General features: G+C 33.1%; 1 protein-coding gene across 1 annotated transcript in view; it reads left to right on the forward strand.

Moving 5' to 3' along the window:
* Positions 1–19,126, forward strand: part of IPO11 (importin 11) — a 215,564-nt gene that overhangs the window by 56,657 nt on the left and 139,781 nt on the right. The window contains exons 7-15 of the mRNA XM_029217487.1: positions 23–81; positions 4,793–4,841; positions 6,310–6,380; positions 8,686–8,878; positions 9,729–9,881; positions 11,200–11,243; positions 12,872–12,962; positions 15,070–15,117; positions 15,878–15,983. Coding sequence (XP_029073320.1) covers positions 23–81; positions 4,793–4,841; positions 6,310–6,380; positions 8,686–8,878; positions 9,729–9,881; positions 11,200–11,243; positions 12,872–12,962; positions 15,070–15,117; positions 15,878–15,983 — 814 coding nt within the window. The remainder of the gene's footprint in view (positions 1–22; positions 82–4,792; positions 4,842–6,309; positions 6,381–8,685; positions 8,879–9,728; positions 9,882–11,199; positions 11,244–12,871; positions 12,963–15,069; positions 15,118–15,877; positions 15,984–19,126) is intronic.

Here is a 19,126-nt window from a genome sequence, read left to right on the forward strand (position 1 = left end):
AAAGCTTGATTTTACTTTTCAGTGCTGCGTAAGTTAACTGTTAATGGATTCGTGGAACCTCATAAGAATATGGAGGTGATGGTAAGTGAAAGAAGTCATTTAATTTTTCTAACTTCGGAAAAGTGCTTGGTATTTTCCTGAATGTTACAAAGTTTATTCTTTTTACTTGGCATTCATTTAAAAGTTTTTTATTAAATGACCACCTAGTTTTTTACTATTCTGTATATATTATACTACACTTTTAGACTTGTGGTCTGTTTTCAGACATACATAAACTATGTTAAAGCAGAAATATTATGTGAAGGAGAGGAAGTAGAACTAGGATGGTTCTCAAGATGCCGTGGTGCATTGAGAGTGTTACTTTGAATTCAAGTGAACTCTTGTGAATTTGAATGCTATGATAACATTACCAGGGTCAGTGTAGATTGATTTATATCCTTGGTATTTTCCTTTGTCTGTTTTTATGTACTTAAAATGTGTTTTTTTCCCCTTGAATCATAACATTTATGCTCTTTGCAATCAATTAAAAGTTATGTATATAAGAGGGGAAAACTCCATTGATAAGCCCAACAAGTTGTGAAATATATTCATTTTTGGTATCACGTCATCTACTTTTTCTATATGCAGAAATATATAGCTGCATAAATTTTATTCCTAAACAAAATGGAATTGTATTATACTTGCTCAGATCTATATTAGTTTTCACAGTGAGTTTAGGTCAGCTAAGATGTTACTCTCTGGATTGTCTTGGGGGCTGCATAGGAATTGTGGAAAGAGTATATTTAATTGGGTCTTTGGGTCTGTCCTACTAGATTTGACCGGAGTCACAGTTTTGTTTTAAATCTTTACTATATTTTGTATTTCCATAAGATTATGATTGAAATAATGGTTCTATTGTTAAAAGAGTTCAGAAACTGCTAATATACATCATTATAATGTAAAGATGATTTTTTTCTATAAAAGCATTATATGCTTATTTTTCTAAAGGTTAAAAAACTCAGAAAAGGAAACAGGAAATAAATCATTTAAAAACTTACTATCAGAGATATTGCTAACATTTGTTAATTATCCTTTAAGACATCTTATGCATATTCTTTCAGATATACTTTCTTCCTCAGTTTTATATGAATGAGACCTACAAGCTGTTTCCTTACTTGGGTCCGTCTTCCTCCCTCCCTCCCTCCCTCCCTCCCTCCCTCCCTCCCTTCCTTCCTTCATCTATTTATTTATTTTTGGCTGTGTTGGGTCTTTGTTGCTGCGCACGGTCTTTCTCTAGTTGTGGTGAGTGGGGGCTATTCTTAGTTGCGGTATGTGGGCTTCTCATTGTGGTGGCTTCTCTTGTTGCGGAGCACGGGCTCTAGGTGCGCGGGCTTCAGTAGTTGTGGCATATGGGCTCAGTAGTTGTGGCTCGTGGGTTCTAGAGCGCAGGCTTAGTAGTTGTGGCACACAGGCTTAGTTACTCCGTGGCATGTGGGATCTTCCCGGACCAGGGCTAGAACCCGTGTCCCCTGCATAGGCAAGTGGATTCTTAACTACTGTGCCACCATGGAAGTCCACTTGGCTTTTTCTTAAACTCAGTGTATTAGGGATATTTTTCTCATGTCAGTAATATTGTTATATGTCATGTTTTTAATGATTGTATAGTAAATCCATATGATTGCTGTCGGTGTACAAATTTTTAAAAAAATGATAAAATTAATCATAGGTTTTCTATAATTTACTTGCCCAATTATCTGTTGATGACATGTAGGTTGTTTCCAGTTTTTAATTGTTGATAAATGGTATTGGAATGAACATTTGGGTGCATATGTCATTGTGTACTTTTCTAAGTGATCTTCTAGGATAAATTCTTAGAAATGGAAATGTTGGGTTAAAGTGTATGCACACTGATGATATTGATATATATTACCAAATTGCCTGAAGATATATCAAAACCAATCCCAGTTTTAAATACTGATACATTTAAATATCTATATTTATTGCCATGCTGTCAAAGAACATTTTCCAGAAACCAGTTTGACAACTCCCCCTCATTTCCCTCACTAGAGTGTACGTTTCATGACTGCAGAGACTTTGTTTCATTCACTGTTCACTCCAGAGCTTGGAACAATCTCTGCAGTATAAAAATGTTCAGTAGTTATTTGTTAAATGAATGACTATATGATATGGTAGAAACATGTCAGAAGGCTCAGTGATTATCTTGTTATGTAATATTATTCTGAGTACCATAACATTAACTAAAATACTGAATATGTCAGGGTTTTTTTAGTGAAAATGAATTGATTTGAATCATATTTCTGTAAACTAGAATAATAGTTTCCAGTGAATACTATCCCTATTTTGTGAGCCTTTGGCTTTTTCTTGAGAGTCTTTCTTCTGTCTCAGAAATTGTACGTCAACCTTTACTCAGTTATAAATGCTGTGTTGTGGCATTTAATGTATATTGACTAGTTGTAAAGAGAATAGAATTTTAACAAATTATGGGCAACTTTTCAAATAACATAAAGATCTTTAAAATAACATGGAATTTAAAAGATGCTTAAGAAGCACTATATGATAGTCATGAGATCTGGGTTTCTGGAGGCAGATAAATTTGGATTTGAATCTTGGCTTGGCCTTTTCCTGATAACATGACCTCAGACTATTTACTTATCTTCCCTGATACTGAGTTTCCTTTTTTGTAATACGAGATGAAATAATAGTACATATCCCATTGGATGTTGTGAGGATTAAGGGAGATAATGATTTTTGTAATGAGTTCAGCAACTAATTAAAATGATCTGTAAATGACCATTTAATGATAATTTTAAGGGGTTCTTTATTATTACATAACAATAGTCAAGTTAATTAGTTGATTTGGATTGCAGATTAGTCGGTGGTCTAGTTCTGTAAGTTCCCGATCCTCTTGATGCGCTTAAAATTGATGGCCTTTATAATTTTCTACTCTCTTTAGAGAACCCTGACTGGTACACAAATTATATTTAAAAGAAAATACAATAAAATTCCTTCTATCTTGTAGCTACTATATGAGACCATTGAACCCCTGTATAAATTTAACATACATATGGGATCTCGGTGATTTTATTTTTCCTGTTTTGAAACATTCTGCTGTTTCATCATCCTAGGAATTATTTTATTGTTAATTATCATTACTTATCATTCTCAACTGTGCTTAAAAAGATTGAAATAGTATGAAAATGAAAGAATGATGAGATTGCCAGAGGATGAGGCAATAGTGAAATTAGTTGTTGTCCTGCAGTTTTCTTACTGTGTTGTCTACTGTATTGCATCGTCTTCTTAGGAAGGTGTAAAAGACCACAAACACTATCTCTTTACTATTAGCTTTCATTTAACACAGTCGAGAGTTCAGGATTTTTCATTTCCTGCTCGAAATGGCTGAGAAAAGAAAACTAACAGGAAAATGTTTCATAATTTTTACATGAATCTGAAGATGGATGCTCTCAGAGAGACCGGTAGCAGCATTCTAGACCCTAGTGATGATAGTGAAATTGTCTAAGTGAAATCCCAGCCTTTGTGTCTTCAGGTGATGATATCCTAGTTGAATTGTCTCAGACTCAGGAATTGATGAGTGAACAATATATTTCTATATTTCGAAGAAGAAATAGAGCATTCTGTTCTAGTTAGTCATTCATCAGGAAGGCCTTCATTGTGTAGTATTTTGTGACAAAAACCTGGACCATCTCATTTGCTAACAGGACACGTGACATCTTTTATGATGTTTATACACCAGAATTTATTGATACAAAGACGTCTGTGATAATTAAATTCTTAAAAATTTTTAATAAAGTTGTTTTTCACTATTCTGTTATATTTATTTCTGTAAAGTTTTAAAAATTAATTTACTTTATTTTATTTATTTTATTTTTGGCTGTGTTGGGTCTTTGTTGCTGTGCGCAGGCTTTTCTCTAGTCGTGGCAGCAGGGGCTACTTCGTTGCGGCGTGCAGGCTTCTCATTGTTGTGGCTTCTCTTGTAGTGGAGCACAGGCTCTAGGTGCGTGGGCTTCAGTAGTTGTGGCTCGCGGGCTCTAGAGCGCAGGCTCAGTAGTTGTGGCACATGGCCTTAGTTGCTCTGCGGCATGTGGGATCCTCCCAGACCAGGGCTCGAACCCGTGTCTCCCCTGCATTGGCAGGTGGATTCTCAACCACTGCGCCACCAGGAAAGCCCTATTTCTGTGAAATTTTCATAACATTTTAAAATATATATTAAAAGGTAAAGGTGTATTGGACCCATATGGTAAATGGTGAGTCTTGCCTTTTCTGGTATCTGAAGGCTAATGTTTTTAATACTTGAGATTGAGAACTCTGCTATAAATAATTGCTACCATTTATTCATATTACGAGTACTTATTATTGCTAAATACCATTCCTGGATTCTGGGATAGAGCAAAATAACAAGGAAAAGTTCTTGGCTCTTAAGGATCTTACATTTTAGAGGGAGGAGACAGATGATAAACAGTATGTCAGGGGGTTATAAGGCTATAAAAAAAATAAAACAGTAAGGAGAATAGAGAATTTGTAGTGAAATAGAATGCTTAATAAATAATTTTTTATTTATTGCAAAGTGATTTAGGTTATTGAAATGAGACACTGAGGAGATGAAATAGTTATTTTGTTGTGGAAGACTGAAGACATTTTATAATAATGGAATGATTTTTATCTAATTTTAACTTTTTAATATGATGCGATAGGTATGTTTTAGTTTCCCTGAAAAAGTGTAAGGTAAAATTATAACAATAAATTGAGACTCTTCAAAAATTTTTTTCTTTTCTAGGGTTTTTTACATGGAATATTTGAACGTCTAAAACAATTTCTGGAGTGCAGTAAGTACTTCCATGATAGTAGTTTCTACTGTAGAATCCTTACTCATTAATAGCTTCCGCTTGGCACTTGCAAATCTGGAGTGGCTAAAATCTTGTTATCTTGGTAATTAATTATCTGAAATTAAATTGGAAGCTCAGCTTTGTCTTCATATACCTGTCTTGTCCTAAGTATTGAGGAAATGTTTTTTAAAAAATAAAATTATTTTGTATCCATTCCTTCCTCTGTATTTCTACTGCTACTACTCTGTTCCATGCACACATCCACAACGGTAGTATATTTAGCAGATAATAAGTGTAGACCCTATGTCAAATGCTGTTTAGACTTTTTATTGATTGTTTCTTTTAGTACATTTTATGTATCTGTTTGATATAAATGTTCTTAAATGGTTACATTCATTTTGTAAATCCCTTGTTTATTAACCTTTCTGACTTACCTATAGGACCCTTTCTGATCCACTCTCCCACACGAAAGAATTTAGCATTTGCATTTGTGTTGTATTATACTGGTGGTCTGTTTGTTATCCTTTTCTCTTCCCTATGATTATAAGCACCTTTGCTCAGGATACACACACATAACATACACAGGATACACACGAATGCGTGCACACACACGTATGTATAACCTGTACACGTGTATGTTTTTTATGTGTGAGTGTATTGGGAGACTTACTATCCTGAGAAGATACCTTAGTGTACTCACTTTTAGGGAGTTGCTGATTGTTTTATGTCAGTCATTTTCGGTTTAGTAGAATCATTATTGAGTGTGTTGCCAGATATTGTTCTGGGTACTGTGCATGTAAAGATGAATAAGACAGCTCATATAATATAGTTTTTTTTTTTCCTAAAAATGGTCATTTTCCTCTGGTCATCCCCCTGGGGGAAACAGAAGGAAGAATAGAAGTCTTTCCAGGAGAAGAGAATGACATAACTGTTGAGACAGAATATGATTAGTATGATTAGGGAGCAAGATAGTTAACGAGCTGATGGACATTATTCTGAATGTACAGAAATTAATTATACCAGGGAAATTATCAGAAGAAAATTGTTAGAAGATATAGGAAAAATAATGATTATGTTAATCTTTGAATTCTTTGTTTTTACTTATGTTGCTTGATAGGTATTTCAGATATGACTAGTTTAGATTTTGAAACTGTGATTCCTGATTTTATGGATAAAATTGCTATCCTTTTGCTGTGAAATGGGCTCAGTTTGTATTTTAGGATTAATTTTATGAAATATGGCACTGAAGGTACTGTGTCAAGTACAAGTCTTGGTATTGCTTTTTAAAAACTTAATTTTTATTGTTTATTTGTTTAGAGTTGGGAATACACACTAGTGAATTCATAATGCAAAATGTGCAAAAATAAATCTGAGCAGTATTTTTGTAAAAAGTTTTGTCATTGTCTTGGTTGTGAATTTCTAGAATATTATAAATTTTTTACTAATATTTGAAATGTATTTCTAACAGGTAGAAGTATAGGTACAGATAATATATGTAGAGATAGACTGGAAAAGACCATCATTCTTTTTACTAAAGTGGTAAGTTTTTTTTTGATCTTAAGTATGTTTTCTCAAATGAAATGTACATACTCAGATTTAGGAAGGAAAATGATTTTTTAATAAGCATACACTTTCACTTTAGTGTTAAGGTAACTTATTTTCTTACTGTGTATAAGAAAGCTAAAAAAACCCCCAAACCCTAGTATCTTGAAGTCTTTAGAATGCATATAAAAATTAAATTTATATACCATATATCATAGTGTATGTCACCTGGATGTAAAAAAAAAATCAGTCCTAATAAATATTAGAGAAGTTGATTCCCGTAAGGCTCATTATTCTCAAACCCACTGGAAAAAGCAGAGATAAAGAAGACAGCAATGCAGTTCAGCAGAAAGCAGCTAAGATGTCGCAGTAGATAATACTAGGAAATCATTATATTCATAATGACAGATTATCATCATTAATATCAGATATCTTTTGAATATAATTATATGGGTGCATTGTACTAGGCAGTGTGTATATATTTCTGATGAAATTAAGTTTTATAAAAAATATTAATTTTTACAAAGTTTTGGTCTTGGAGGTTGGGAAAAGTACAAAGAATTGAGTATAGCAGTGAGGAAGACCTGGTTGGAGGACTGCATAGCCCTAAAACAGGTGTTTGAAGATAGGTGGCAATATCTAAATCTGTAGCATATTTCCCCCTTTTCATTGAAGGATCATTAATAGGGTTGAGGTTGTCTGTTCCCCGGTGGGGTCAGTGGAGCAAAGGAGTAGAAATGAGCTGTTCTTATTTTTTGTGGTTGGGTAGCAGTTACTTTCAGTTTCAGTTGTCTTCATTTCCAACTCACTTTCAGTTTCTGTCTTCATTTCCAACTCTCATGTTCCAAAGAGCCTCAGCAGCAAAGCCCACCTCATCCAAGATCCAGATAAAATTGACTTAGATCCTTTAAGTTAAAAACAAAAAACACATAGCAAAGTAAAACAAAATGATGTGGTTAGGCAGTGGGACTACACAGTGTGAGTATATAATTTATGAAATTCATATTTATGGTCTTATGACTTTATTAAAGCTTTTTAAATTGGAACATTTAAAATATGCCTCCAGATAGAACTGAGTAACTTTGAATCACATGAGGTTATCATTCAGCTTCAGCAATTATCAAAATAAGGTCATGGTCAATTCTGTTTTTACCTGTATGCTGCTTCTCTCTCCTTTCTGTTTGTTTTAAAGCAAAGCCCAGATATCATATAGTATTATCTATAAATATTTGAATATGTGTCTTTAAGTGAGGAAGGATTTAAAAAAACCATATAATCTAACAATATTATCACATTTAAAAAGTAGGAATGACTTCTTAATATCATCTAAATATTTAGTCAGTTTTCAGATTTCTCTCATAAATTTTTTATAGTTGTTTTTTTTTTTGAATAAGGATTCAGTAGTGTTGGTTCTCTTTATGTCTTTCTTTTTCTTTCTTTCTTGTTACTTATTTGTTGAGATAACAGATCATTTCCAGTAGAGTTTTCCGTGTTGTGGATTTGGCTGCCTACATCCTGATGTGTTATTTAACATATTTCTTTGTCTCTATACCCCTCCTACTCCCATATTTATTATAAATTTCTAGTTAGATACAGAGGCTTGATCACATTCAGGCCTTTTTTTTTTTGGGGGGAGGAGGGTGGCAGTGACAAGAATACTTTACAGGTGATGCTGTGTATTTCCTATTGCATCACATCAGGAAATGCACAGTGTCTGGTTGTCTAAAGTTGATGAGTGAGCTATTGTAAAGTTCTTCAGTAGCCTTTCCCTTATTTAGCAGCCATTGATGATCATAACTTAGATCTGTTGTTTGATTAGGGGTTACAAAATGATGGCAATGTAACTCTATTATTCCTTTTGCATTTATTAGCTGGAATTCTATAAGGAAGAAATCTGTCTCATCAACTGTTTGATACATTGAAATACAGTTGATGCAGGATAGTTTTTTGATTCTTTGCCTTTATCTATTACTTTTTTAAAAGCCTATCTTTTGTATACTTGTACTTTTTGTATCACATTTGTCCATTGATATCAAATTAAGTATGCAGTAAGTTTATTTTGAACCTTGTACTAGAAATAATAGAGAGTTCAGGTAATTAGATATAATCTGATTTAATCCACTGTTGTATGATGTATCCCAGGAAGTATATTACATGTGAAACTGCATATACATATATACATGGACTTCCCACCGAGGTTCAAAACTTGCTAAGTGTTTATTACCAAAGTTATGAGATATACCTATGAATGATTATATTTCCTATGTGAATTTGATACATTTTAATTTTTATTTCTTTATAGCTTTTGGATTTCTTGGATCAGCATCCCTTTTCATTTACTCCTCTAATTCAGAGATCACTGGAATTTTCTGTAAGCTATGTGTTTACAGAAGTTGGTGAAGGAGTTACATTTGAACGATTCATTGTCCAGTGCATGAATCTTATTAAGATGATTGTCAAAAATTATGCTTATAAGCCATCCAAAAACTTTGAAGGTAATGCTTTACTGGTAGTTTTATTTTGTTCACTTCCTTATTTTAATCTAAGCGTGAAGCAATTGCTATTTTTATGTAAGTTTTTTGAAATTCATTTATTTAAGTCTGAAAAATAAAATATTGCTGGGACATGAAATAGAGATAAGGATTTGAGCCTTTAATATGTGAATGCCAGCTTTTAAAAACCATACAGTGCATTTAGTAAACCTTCTTTTGCAACACAGTAGAAGATCAGTTGAAGCCCTCCGGTAACCACTGCAGCTCATTTGTAGGCTGTATTTATTTGTACAATTAAAACTTTTCTCTGACCTTGTATAAAGTGATGTTGCTTCTAGACAGGTTAAATTGTTTGTTATATTACAGTTGACCCTCCAACAATGAGGAGGTTAATCTGAGTATAACTTATAGTTGGCCATCTGTATTTGCGGTTCCTATGCATCTGAGGATTCAACCAACCACGGACTGTGTAGTACTGTAGTATTTACTGTTGAAATATCTGAGTGTAAATGGCCTCGCAAAGTTCAAGGGTAAACTGTATTTGGAATTCATTCATGTACATGTATATCGAGATGAATGAGAAAGTCTTGTAGGACAGAGAGAGAGATACATAAGTAACTCACTTCAATGTGGTGTGATAATATAGCATGGAAATGTACAAGCTATAGTGGTAAGACGAAGCAAGACTGATGTGTGTGTGGTATGAATAAAGGCAAGAGCATCTTTGAGATTTGTCCATAATATAAATGAAAATTTATACACCACTATATAGGAGGTATTTTTAAATTTAAGTTACATAATCCAACTTGGGTAGAATGTCTGTACAATTAACTTGGAAATTTTATTTTTCTAGATAGCAGCCCTGAAACTCTTGAAGCTCATAAGATTAAAATGGCATTCTTCACATATCCCACTTTGACAGAGATATGTAGAAGATTAGTCTCTCATTATTTTCTGTTAACTGAAGAAGAACTGACAATGTGGGAAGAAGACCCAGAAGGCTTTAGTAAGTATCCGTTTTTCAGTCTTTGCATGGTTCTTTTCCCCCTTCCATCAATAGGTATCATTTGTTTGAATGACAGGTATAACAACACTGTATTTTAATGTAGTACTTTTGTTCTGAGAATCTTGGTTTTTAAAAGTTAGCTTATCATTCTCTCTTTATTAGCCATTAGTACAAATTGAGAAGGAGAAAATGAATGCATGTTCAAGTATATAAAATTTTTTCCAAAAAGATAAAATTTTTTAGATGTTATGAATATATCCTGTAGTTTAAAACAAAAATATAAAATTAACTGTCTTTCTCTATTATCTTTGTGGTTCATTCTGTATTATTTTTTATTTGTAGAAATTTTTACTTCAGAACGAAGTTTGGAGATGAAAATTTCTGAATTGCCGAATGGATTACCTATTTAAGTTTTAATTTAAAATTGATTTTTTGATGATTAAAACGTTTTTATAGGAGTTCTTTTTATCTATATGAATTTTAGTACTAGATAGAATATCAGGTCCTTTGCTACAGAAAATCAAGGACTTGTGTGCCTGATAAAGTACCTGTGTGTGAATAAAGTGTTCGTGTGTGAATTGCTTCAGCCATGGTCAGACATAGGCTAGATTTTAACCTCTACTCATCCCTTTGGCTGGGTGCCTTTGTGTAGTTATACACGTGTTTCCAATATTTTTAGAACACCTTAAACATTTTTGTAAGACTTATCTTTTTTCTCTTTTTCATTTAAAAATATTTTAATCCATTTAGAAAATACAGCACTACACTGCATAATGCATATTTTGTTTTTGCTTTTTCTCTTAAAGTCTTATGCTTCTTATTGCTTTTTTTAATGCAGTAATATAATATTATAAGATGAAACACTGAATCCCTAGAGTTTTAAAAGTCCCTGAAGTATTTTACTTTAAATATAGGAAATTTATGGAAAATGACTAATCATTTGAACTTGTAAAACATCATTATTGTATGAAATGATTCTCAGGATTGTAATGATAGTGTATCAAGTGATGTCACATACTCTGGGAGTGACAAGTTCTTTGAGCTTTCCTCCATACAGAGTTCTTAATGAAAGTGAGAATCCTTATGGATATGAGCACTTGATAGATGACTATGATGTACACAGATACGATCTGTAGGTTATAGTAAAGAAATCTTTGTAAGGCCTTGTGTTCCCAAGCATGCGCTCTCAGTGTTATTTTAAAGCAGTTCACAGCTATATTATATTGATATTATTTAAAGTCTGTTTTCCAAACTGAGATTTTGGAAACATCATTATTGCATTTGTGGAGAGCATCATTTGTTATATTTTTAATTGCAGCAGTGGAAGAAACAGGAGGAGATTCTTGGAAATACAGTTTGAGGGTGAGTATTGATTGAAAGAAAAATTGATAGGGAAAAGTTTAATGCTTCTGTAACTCTTAGTAGAGAATGATACTCTATTGAAGATTTCAAGCATTAAGTCAGGGAACATTTATTCATAATTGCAAGAGTCCATATTTGAGAGGAAAGTACTTAATTAAGTTATGAACTTAGATCTGAAATTTTTGTTTAAGTTGGAGCTTTGCAAACTGAATTTTTCTTCATTTTACAAATTGATTGGGAAATAACTGTCATTGCAGAAGTAGGAAATGTTTTTGCAGTGAAAGCTACCTTTTTTTGGCTAGAATGATTTTTTTCCTCCTAAGTATTTCAGTAATTATAAAGCTCCTTTTGATACATTATTTCTCTTACTATCTAGTATGATTCTCAGAGACCAGCCCATTGCTTTTAGTTATAGAATGCTTTTTAAATATACATTTATTGATAAGGGCAATATTTGAGGAAGATTTATCAAATGTGGTCTTTGAACATTTCTTTTTGTTGTGTTTACATAATTTACGTAATTTGCCATCATTTTCCTAAGTGTGTTACAGTTTTTACTTTCATAAGCTTCCATAGAAAATATTAGTACTTAAAAGTTATTTTGTTTGTTTTTTGCGGTACGTGGGCCTTTCACTGTTGTGGCCTCTCCCATTGCGGAGCACAGGCTCTGGATGCGCAGGCTCAGCGGCCATGGCTCACGGGCCGCTCCGCAGCATGTGGGATCTTCCCGGACCGGGCATGAACCCGTGTCCCCTGCATCGGCAGGCGGACTCTCAACCACTGCGCCACCAGGAGAGCCCACTTAAAAGTTTTTTTTAAAAATTTTGTTGCTTTAAGTTTTTAAAACTTTCTCTTATGGAAAATGTTAAACATATTAAAAAATAGAATAATATCATGAACTCTTCTGTATTCAAAACCTATTTTATCAGTTATCAACTCATGGCTAGTCTTGTTTCATAGAAGCACTCTTTTACAAACCACTTAGATTATTTTGAAGTAAATATCTGAGATGACATGTCATTTCATCTGTACATATTTCAGTCTGTATGTCTGTAAGATTCCTTTTTAAACATAAAGCACAATACCTTCAACATTTAATTATACTTTATATTATGAAACATCTAGTGATTCAGTACTTTTAAGAATGAAAATGAATCATTCTTTTTATTTGTGATTTCTTTTTGTGTCTGTTAAAGGAAGAACAACTCTGGTGAATTGAATTCATGAATTGCTGTTGTTACTTAAGTCATTGCCAAGAAAATATACAGTTTTTAACATTAATTCTTGGACATTTATAATTCTGTAAATGAATGTGGCTCCAGATTGCTTTTTAGATTTAAAGAATTATTCATTAAACATGTAAATTTCTTCTCTTCGCAGTTTGGTGTTTTGGAATGCATAATGCCAAATGATTGAAATAGTGAAATAAACATTCCATGTTAATAATTAAATTATTAAATTTGATTTTATTTCTGACTGTGTTTACAAAAAACAGCAATAAACTTTTTTTCAAAAAACATCAAGAATTGGAAACATAGAGTTTTAAGAATGAGTATTCTTTGCTTTAATGTAGAATTAATCAATGCAGTATACCATTGTTTTCATTAGAAATTTTTTTCCCCCAACAGCCATGCACTGAAGTATTATTTATAGATATATTCCATGAATATAATCAGACTCTTACTCCTGTACTTTTAGAAATGATGCAAACACTTCAAGGTGAGGTATATTTTGTGATACTTTGATTTATCTTTTAATTAGTGTTCAGTAAAATATTTTGAGTGCCTACTATGTGCAGTGCAGTATTTCCTAGATCATATACTAGACATGAATTTGAGAAAGACAGAATGTGTACTTTTCTGAAAGAGTGGCCTTCAAGATAGAAAACAAGGATGGGCAATTCACAAATGAGATAGGCCTTGAATGTGGTAATTAGATTTTGCTGTGGTAAGCATACTAGCAGCATAAACAAAATAGCAGTCAAGTATACTGGTTGGAGAAATAGTCTATTTGGAGCATGCTGTAGGAAGTAGTGGGAGAAGAAGTTAAAATAATAAATGTTATTAGCCTTAGAATGGTGACAGTGGGAATGGAAAGAAGGTAATGGATTTAAGAGAAAATGATGAAGTGAAATTTTTAGCGCTTGATGATTGTACTTTGTACACAAGTAATTAAATTTTTTAAGTGTCACAGGTGATTTATCATTTTTTTTAGTTATTTTTATTGTCAGAGTGTAGTTGATTTACAATGTTATGTTAGTTTCTGCTGTACAGCAAAGTGAATCAGTTATACATGTGTCCACTCTTTTTTGGATTCTATTCCCATATAGGTCATTAGAGTATTGAGTAGAGTTCCCTGTGCTACACAGTAGGTTCTTATTAGTTAGCTATTTTATGTATAGTTGTGTGTGTATGTCAGTCCCAATCTCCCAATTTATCCCTACCCCACCCCCCTTTCCCCCTTGGTAAACATAAGTTTGTTTTCTACATCTGTGACTCTACTTCTGTTTTGTAAATAGATTCATTTGTAAAAAGTGATTTATCACTGACTATTCTTCTATACTGTAAATTTCAGAGAGGAGGCCATGAACACATCTGTGTTGTTCACACCTTGTTCCCAGTGCCTAGCACACTCAGTAACTGTTGATTGACTTTTGGCAATTAACTGACTGCTGGGCAAGGGAAAGCTATCAAAGACTATCCTGAACTTCAGAGTCTTAAACAGGTTACTTGATTGGTTTGGGCAGGAGTCACATTATAAGGGTTCAAGTATTGAGTAGGTGGTAATGTAAGGAAATAACAGCAAGAGAATCTCCTGTAGAGAAGGAGATTCCTGATCTTGTTTGTAGTATTATAAAGCGTAGCTCACTTTTTAGGCTTTTGTTTTCTCAAAAATTTAATAGAGTATTCCTGCTTAAGTTATAAACCAAGGGAAGAAATGAGCTATGAGTCAAGTTTTTTGTGTTCGTTTTTAAGGATAATTTGAATAATAATTGTATTTTCAGTTTTTCTTGAACCACTGTAGGAAAGTAGGTAAGCTAATTAGGTTACACTGTGGTAAGTTGCTCTATGAGGTGGTAAGGTTTTCAGTAATTTCAGTTTAGCTATTTTCTTTCTAGTTCTGGAGCGATTTGCTTATTTGGGGCTGTACTTTAGTAATTGGACTAGTGAGCTTAAGAAATCATATTTAACAGCAGAAAGGTGCTTTGATAAACTTGCTAGAAAACTTTCTATTCTAAAGAAATATACTAACTAAGTAAACTGTATTTTTTCCTGTCTTAACCATGGTAGTCTCCTTTCTGGAGAGTAGTGCAGAGACTGCCGGCTTTTTTTCTGAAGTTTTCACATTATGTAATGGCTCTCGTTTTTCTGTTTGTACTTTGCATTTTGTTGTTAACCCTTTAATGTATTGTCATAACCTGGTTTATTTTTTATGTTTAGAACTTCTTGTGTGAATTGTCCATACTTGTTCTTTTTTTTTTCCTATTGTGGGATTCATCTTTTTTTTCTTTCTAAGAATTTTCTGTTATAATCAGGGTATAATACAATAGTTAGCAATTTGGCATATATTTTTCTAGAACGCTGCTTGACATAACATTTTCCATATATGTTATAATGATTTTTTAAAATTGTAATATAGTTTTACATGTTGTATCTGTGTTCTCTAACGGTGATGGTAACAAAACTTAAACTTTCTCTTTACACCTACATGTATATTTAATATCACAAAATATATTGTACTTAATGAATTGAGAAACTAACAAATTGAGTTTAAATATCTTTTAAAAACTAGTTTTATTTACGTTTGCTGATACTTATTTTTTCAGGGCCCACTAACGTGGAAGATATGAATGCACTGTTAATCAAAGATGCTGGTATGTTAAACAAAAATGATTTAGAAACATTTCTTCAGAAGATGGTGTGTCTCTTTTGTGGCAGGTGTTATGCTGGGAGAGTTGGGATGCAAAGATACCTTAAACTTAGGAGCTGCCTGGTGGTGGAGATAGCCAAGTAAACAGACAGTTGATTATAACATAGTATCAGTTGATTAGTGCTACAATAGGTGGTAATTATGTAGTACTGTGGAAAACTACAAGGTAGTTTTGGTGTACCCAGGGAAAGGCTCCTAAAGAAGTGTTCTGTGCGAACACAGGATAAGTGAGAGTTAATAAGGGGGAGGGGGCGGTTCCAGACAGAAGGAGCAGTAGGGACAGAAACTTGAAGGGAGGAGGAACAAGTCCAGTTAAGTTTTGAATTGGGTGTATTTTTGTTTAATTGGAACATGGAGTTTAATGGGTTGTGGTGAGAGAAGAGGCTGGAAATAGGATAATTAGGGACCCCATAGCATAAAATATTGCATCTATTTGGAAGCAGATGTTGTTTTTATAATTTGACTTGAATATTTTTAAATGAATGTAATTTTCTGTTTGAAAGCACTGAGTATTTAAGAAAAACATAAAGTAACTTAAATAATGTTTCTAAAATGTCTGTTTAAATAATTTCCCAGATTAACATATTGTAGATTTCTCTCTATTAACATATTACATATTTCAAAGTAGTCCTTAAGGCTTATTTTCTTGCATAAGGACAATTAGCATTTTGCCCAGTATCTGAAATTAAATTTTTTCTTCTTAGTGTATAATGCTGTTGGATTAGCGGCTTATGAGCTGTTTGACAGTGTTGATTTTGATCAGTGGTTTAAAAACCAGCTTCTTCCAGAATTACAAGTCATTCACAATAGGCAAGTATAAAACTCTGTGTTTGTTATATACTTATTTCATCTTATTGATTTTCTAATGAAGACAAGAAAGCATTAAAATTGCTTAAAATTTTAAAAAAGTCATAGTCTGACTTAGCTGATAGTGTCCAGTGTAGAAAGGAATAAGACTTGTGAATCTTATAACTGAAAAATAAGCAAAATCGTTTCTTGTTATTTTACTTCAAATGTGAATTGTGACATGTGTGAAGTATTTGATGTTACATAAGCTAGTTTGCAGGAGGAAATTTTTGTTTTTTAGTTTTGTTTTTTTGTTTTTTTAATTTATTTTTTATACAGCAGGTTCTTATTATCTATTTTATACATATTAGTGTATACATGTCAATCCCAGTCTCCCAGTTCATCCCACCACCACCCCCTCACCCCCCACCCCCGCTTTCCCCCCTTGGTGTCCACACGTTTGTTCTCTACATCTGTGTCTCTATTTCTGCCTTGGAAACCAATTCATCTGTACCATTTTTCTAAGTTCCACACATATGCGTTAATATACGATATTTGTTTTTCTCTTTCTGACTGACTTCACTCTGTATGACAGTCTCTAGATCCATCCACATCTCTACAAATGACCCAATTTCGTTCCTTTTTATGGCTGAGTAATATTTCATTGTATATATGTACCACGGCTTCTTTATCCATTTGTCCGTTGATGGGCATTTAGGTTGCTTCCATGACCTGGCTATTGTAAGTAGTGCTGCAATGAACATCGGGGTGCATGTGTCTTTTTGAATTATGGTTTTCTCCAGCTGTATGCCCAGTAATGGGATTTGCAGGAGGAAATTTTATGCAAAGGTAACAGAAGATGGAGATGTCTGAATTCTAGAAAGAAATTGTGTACAAAAGGAAGCCAATTGGAGACTTAATAGAGGCTAGGCCTGATGCCAGAAGTAGCCTAACCAAAGTAACATCCATCAAAGGTGACTGCCTTGGGATCACACGGAGAGAGCATACTGCAAGTCTTTGGGGAGAAGGAGTTGCAGAGACACCATGGCAAAAAGTATTTGGACACACATTAGGCTTGTATTGAGGTGCCTAATTCAGTAGTACAGATCTATCTGACATTTAGTAGGGTTTTTGCCCAATTCTTCTGTTGCATATACATTTAAATACTTGCCTAATTATTTTAATTTTAGGTACTGAATGAGTAAAATGGAAGGGAAAGGGTCTTTCGTAATTTTTAAAATTTTTCTTCATTTAAAATTAGACACCTAAAAAAAATTCCAAGATACTTTTTTCTTGTTTTGAATCGTGCATTTCTAGTGATTTATTTCTGTAGATGTGGTACTTGTCAGGATGCCTAGCATATAGTCATAGATCAGTTAACATATCTTGACTACTTTAATAAATGAATAGAAAACTATCTATATATGGATCATTTTATAAATATTTAGAGCCATAGAATTGTAGAGCTGGAGACACTTTAAAAGTAATTTTGACCATTAAGTAGCTATCCATTCAGTTATTCAGTCATTTATTCAATCAAATATTTTCAGCACTGGAATTTGCTGTGTCCTGTAGAGGCAGTGGTGAATAAGATGGGCTTCAATTCTGCCCTCAGAGAGCTAGTGAGCCTCTGTTGGAGAGAAAGCCTTTAGTAGGGAGACACATGTGCCCTTTGCTTGTCCTTAAACCCTTATAGGCTGTTTAGTCTAGACTGATCAACCATGTATTAATTACATGTTGAAATGATAATATTTTGGATGTATTGCATATTAAATTTTCACATGTATCTTTTTACTTATTTTAATGTGGGTACTAACAAATTTAAAATTGCATATTTGGCTTGCATTATATTTCTTTTGGACAGAACTGAACTAGACCAGTATTTCTCAAACTTTAATGTGCATATGAATCACCTGGTGATCTTGTTAAAATGCAGGTTCTGGTTTAGTTTATCAGTCTGGGTCAGATTGTGTGATTCTGTCACACTTCCAGATAATGATACTGTGGTCCAGGAACCACACTTTGAGGAACAAACTGACTCCTATTCTTAACTTTGCCCAGAAGTGACTGTCATCTTGGAATTTGAACCTTTCTGAGCTTCATTCTCTTTGTCGAGAACAGAATGTTGAATGTGGTAATCCCAGAGATCTCAGTCCAAAATTAAAGACTCTGTGGTTCCTTCCTTTACTCTACACAAGTCTTGTTTACTTCCACCTCTGGGACTTTGTTCAAATTGTCCCTGTCCCCTGAAGTGGCATCTTTTCAGTTTTTTGCCCCAAATGCTATTTATCTTAAAGACTGTTCAAATCCCATCTCCCTCTGCCTGCTCTTCTCTCCTTCGTTTCTGCAATCCTAGTATATAGTTTTGTGGTCTTTAATTCTTTTAGGTATGTTAAACATTTTGAAAGCAGGGAATACACTTCTTTTGGAACTTAGTGAATTATTCTTTTTACGTGTTTAATCATATAAGATTATAATTTTCTAAAAAATGTGGTATATTCATTAGTTTACTACATTTTCACCCAGAAATAAATATCATCTTGCCACTAAAATAAATATAATATCAAGAAGAGACTTTGTGGGTGGAATTCTTGGACACAAGTGATTTTTCTCTTTGCCTAAAGAACCTTCCTTTTCTTTAGCAAAGATGGCCATAGAGGAACAAATATATGTACATGTTACTGTAAATGTTTTATAACTTAAAAAATACAAATCATTATTTTGGTAATCTGAGTCACAATTTGTAATTGGGCACCTTTTACAAAATTAGAAACTTTAGCTGAAATCAGTATAAATTTATATGCATATTTTATATGTCTAGAGATTTCTCACAGTGTTCTGAAAATAATCTTTATGAGATTAACAGAATTGGAATTTGAAAATTCCTTTATTATTACTTTTTGGGGCCTCTCCAGCCTTAGGGTTTGGAACATTTGCTAGTTATACCTATTTAGATTAACTTTTTTTGGTTACTTTAAGGAACAGAAGTGGACTTGGTTTTTATGTACATAACTATGTTGTAATTCTTTAATACAAAATAATCAGATTTACGATATATCTGCCTAAGAATTTTCAGTTTTTTAAATCAGAACTTTGTTAGTATTTATACTGTGGTACATTTAAAAGTGCTTTTAAACTTTTATATAAAAATGCATATTGTTTTCTTA

Source organism: Monodon monoceros, unplaced genomic scaffold (assembly GCF_005190385.1).
Source record: "Monodon monoceros isolate NGI ecotype Baffin Bay Population unplaced genomic scaffold, NGI_Narwhal_1 Super_Scaffold_12, whole genome shotgun sequence".
Taxonomy (NCBI): domain Eukaryota; kingdom Metazoa; phylum Chordata; class Mammalia; order Artiodactyla; family Monodontidae; genus Monodon; species Monodon monoceros.